This window comes from Pituophis catenifer, unplaced genomic scaffold (assembly GCF_029215685.1).
Source record: "Pituophis catenifer annectens isolate HBS135680 unplaced genomic scaffold, rPitCat1.0.hap2 SCAF_5, whole genome shotgun sequence".
In the NCBI taxonomy this organism is placed as follows: domain Eukaryota; kingdom Metazoa; phylum Chordata; class Lepidosauria; order Squamata; family Colubridae; genus Pituophis; species Pituophis catenifer.
The window spans coordinates 8,586,504-8,589,175 of record NW_027256885.1 but is presented as its reverse complement, the minus strand read 5'-3'; the positions used below and the strand labels follow the sequence as shown (position 1 = coordinate 8,589,175).

The 2,672-nt window shown below is 40.6% G+C and overlaps 1 protein-coding gene across 1 annotated transcript; it reads left to right on the top strand.

Moving 5' to 3' along the window:
* Positions 1-711: 711 nt before the first annotated feature.
* On the top strand, positions 712-1,997 carry LOC139317565 (vomeronasal type-2 receptor 26-like; the record flags this gene model as incomplete). The annotated part of the gene is made up of 2 exons (XM_070944661.1): positions 712-1,216; positions 1,939-1,997. Coding segments are annotated over 2 exons (564 nt in total), but the record flags the coding sequence as incomplete, so codon positions are not given.
* Positions 1,998-2,672: the final 675 nt, after the last annotated feature.

The following is a 2,672-nucleotide window of genomic DNA, read 5'->3' as shown; positions in this document are numbered from 1 at the left end:
TCCTCGGAGAGTTGGGCGGCATAGAAATACGAATAATAAATAAATAAATAAATAAATAAATAAATAAATAAATAAATAAATAACTCAAGGATAAAAGCGAAAATAAGTACTACAAAATCTGGGAACTATTTTATGATTGGATAGATAACAAGAGGGTAGCCAAGACAAATGTATAGTGTAAGAACAAAAATATAGATATTATTATAGATAAATGTATGTTTAAGAGATGAATAAATATACAGAAATAAGGGGAAAAGTATTAATATCATATTATGTTTAAATAATGAACAAAGCTTAAGAACTATATGTTTATATGAGTACTAATATTATTGTAAAGTGACGGAAGATGTTTAGAACCAGTGATGTCATATCTATGTCCAATGTTTTTTTAATTTTGTATTATTAATAAAAAACTTTTTTAAAAAAATACTTCTTGGAAAATGCCCATGGAATCAGCTGTTATCCAAAGAAGGTATTTCTTGTAAGATAAAAGGACAGAATATTAAAGAAAGTTGCTTTTTGGTTTCTCAGATATGGAAAAATGCACCAAGTGTCCAAATGATCAATATCCAAATGAGGACAGAGTCCAATGTTATAACCTTCCTGTCTTATGAAGAACATCTGGGCATCATCCTGATCTCTTTTGCCCTATTCTTGTTCTTAATCACAGACCTTGTTTTAATCATCTTCATTAAATACCGAGAAACTCCCCTTGTCAAAGCCAACAACCGGGACCTCTCCTACATCCTCCTGGTCTCCCTCCTGCTTTGCTTCTTGTCTTCTTCCTTCTTCATTGGTCAACCAAGGAAAGTCACCTGCCTTCTCTGGCAAATGATCTTCAGCATCATCTTCTCAGTTGCCATTTCTTCTCTCTTGTCCAAAACCATCACGGTGGTGCTAGCTTTCCTGGCCACAAAACCAGGAAAACGGGTGAAGAAATGGTTGGGGAAGAGCTTGGCCAACTCCTTCATCCTCTCTTCTTCTGCTGTCCAAGTTATCATCTGCTTCATCTGGCTGGGAGCTTCTCCCCCATTCCCTGACTCTGACCTCCACTCCCAGCCTGGAGAGATCATCCTGCAATGCAACGAAGGGACCGTTGTCATGTTCTATGTCACCCTCAGCTACATGGGCTTCTTGGCTGCTATCTGCTTCACGGTGGCTTTCCTGGCCAGGAATCTGCCCGGGGCCTTCAACGAAGCCAAGCTGATCACCTTCAGCATGCTGGTCTTCTGCAGTGTCTGGGTGACTTTTGTGCCCACCTACCTGAGCACCAAAGGGAAATCCATGGTGGCTATGCAGGTCTTCTCCATCCTGGCCTCCAGTGCTAGTCTTCTGGTCTGCATCTTCATCCCCAAGTGCTACATTATCCTTCTGAGGCCAGACCTGAACACAAAGGAGCACCTTACGGCCAGAAGAAATGTGGAAATGTGAGACAGAGGAATTTCAACTCCAAGCTATTCTCCATGCATGAATGGGGCAACATTTTTTCTTCAAATAAATAAAGGAAGTCTGGAAGAATGTGAGGAAGCCAATTTCTTGGAGGAATGAGAATGTGTTACCAAGATAGAAATAAAGAGTTAATGCCCTAATTTCTCAATAGATTTTATCCAAACTGCTGTGGAAATGCAACTGATACGTTTCTTTTTATTTAGGCAATAGCTCTTTCTTGAGGATGGTAACAGTGAGCAGGCATGAAAGTACCTTGATGTGTGCTATTTATGAATATTCCTGGTTATATCATCTATTAGATATACATATCGATGATTATCATTTTCTCCTCCTTTCCAGAAATATATAAATATGAGTGCATCCTTTTGTCTGTGGAAATCTGCCTTGCTATGTCCTGGAGGGAAATTCCTCCAGTGAACCTTGAACAAATAATAACTGCAGTGAGCTTTGATTATTGAGTTTTTTGTGGTCCTGCATTTGATTCCACAGAAACTGGTGTCAGGAGTGGGATTCACAATCTTCGATCTGCCACCAGGGACAACAGCTAGGGCACCCCTATAGGGTGAGTGTTGTGAGATTGATCCCATGTTCCTTCCTGATGCCACATAAAGGCACTGTTTAGGAGTGTGTGTGATACCACAATCTGTGTCTAAGAATCTGTTGTGGCTGGGAAGGTTTGTGGAGTGTTTGTGGTCCCTTCCATCCCAATTCTCAGCCATTGTAAGGACCAGCCTCTCCCCCCTTCCAAGAAAATAAGAACTCTTGAAAACTTCGTATTTCAAAAGGAACCTTTTATTGAAAAGGGATGAAAGCAAGTCAAAATTCAAAGCAGGCTCTGAAGTCCCTCAGGACAGGCAGTCCAGGATAAAGGAAATTAGGAACCCCTCCCCACCGTCCGATGTGGATTCCCACCAATCCGCAGGTGTGAAGATTTTATTTATTTATTTATTTATTTATTTATTTATTTATTTATTTATTTATTTATTTATTTATTTATTTATTGGAAAGATCTGGGGTTGGAGAGTCCGGTGGATGGCTCTGGGATGGGGCCCATGGGTGGCCTCTCCTCCCCCCACTCCCCCTCTTTCTGGCCCTGTTATTGGCCTGGGGGTCAGCCTCCCCCACCCTTCTCCCTTTTGTGTACTTCTATCCTCCTACAGAACTATGGAACTACTGAGCAGCTTTATTTGTACCCCGCTTCAAATCATATTAAATCAAACTGA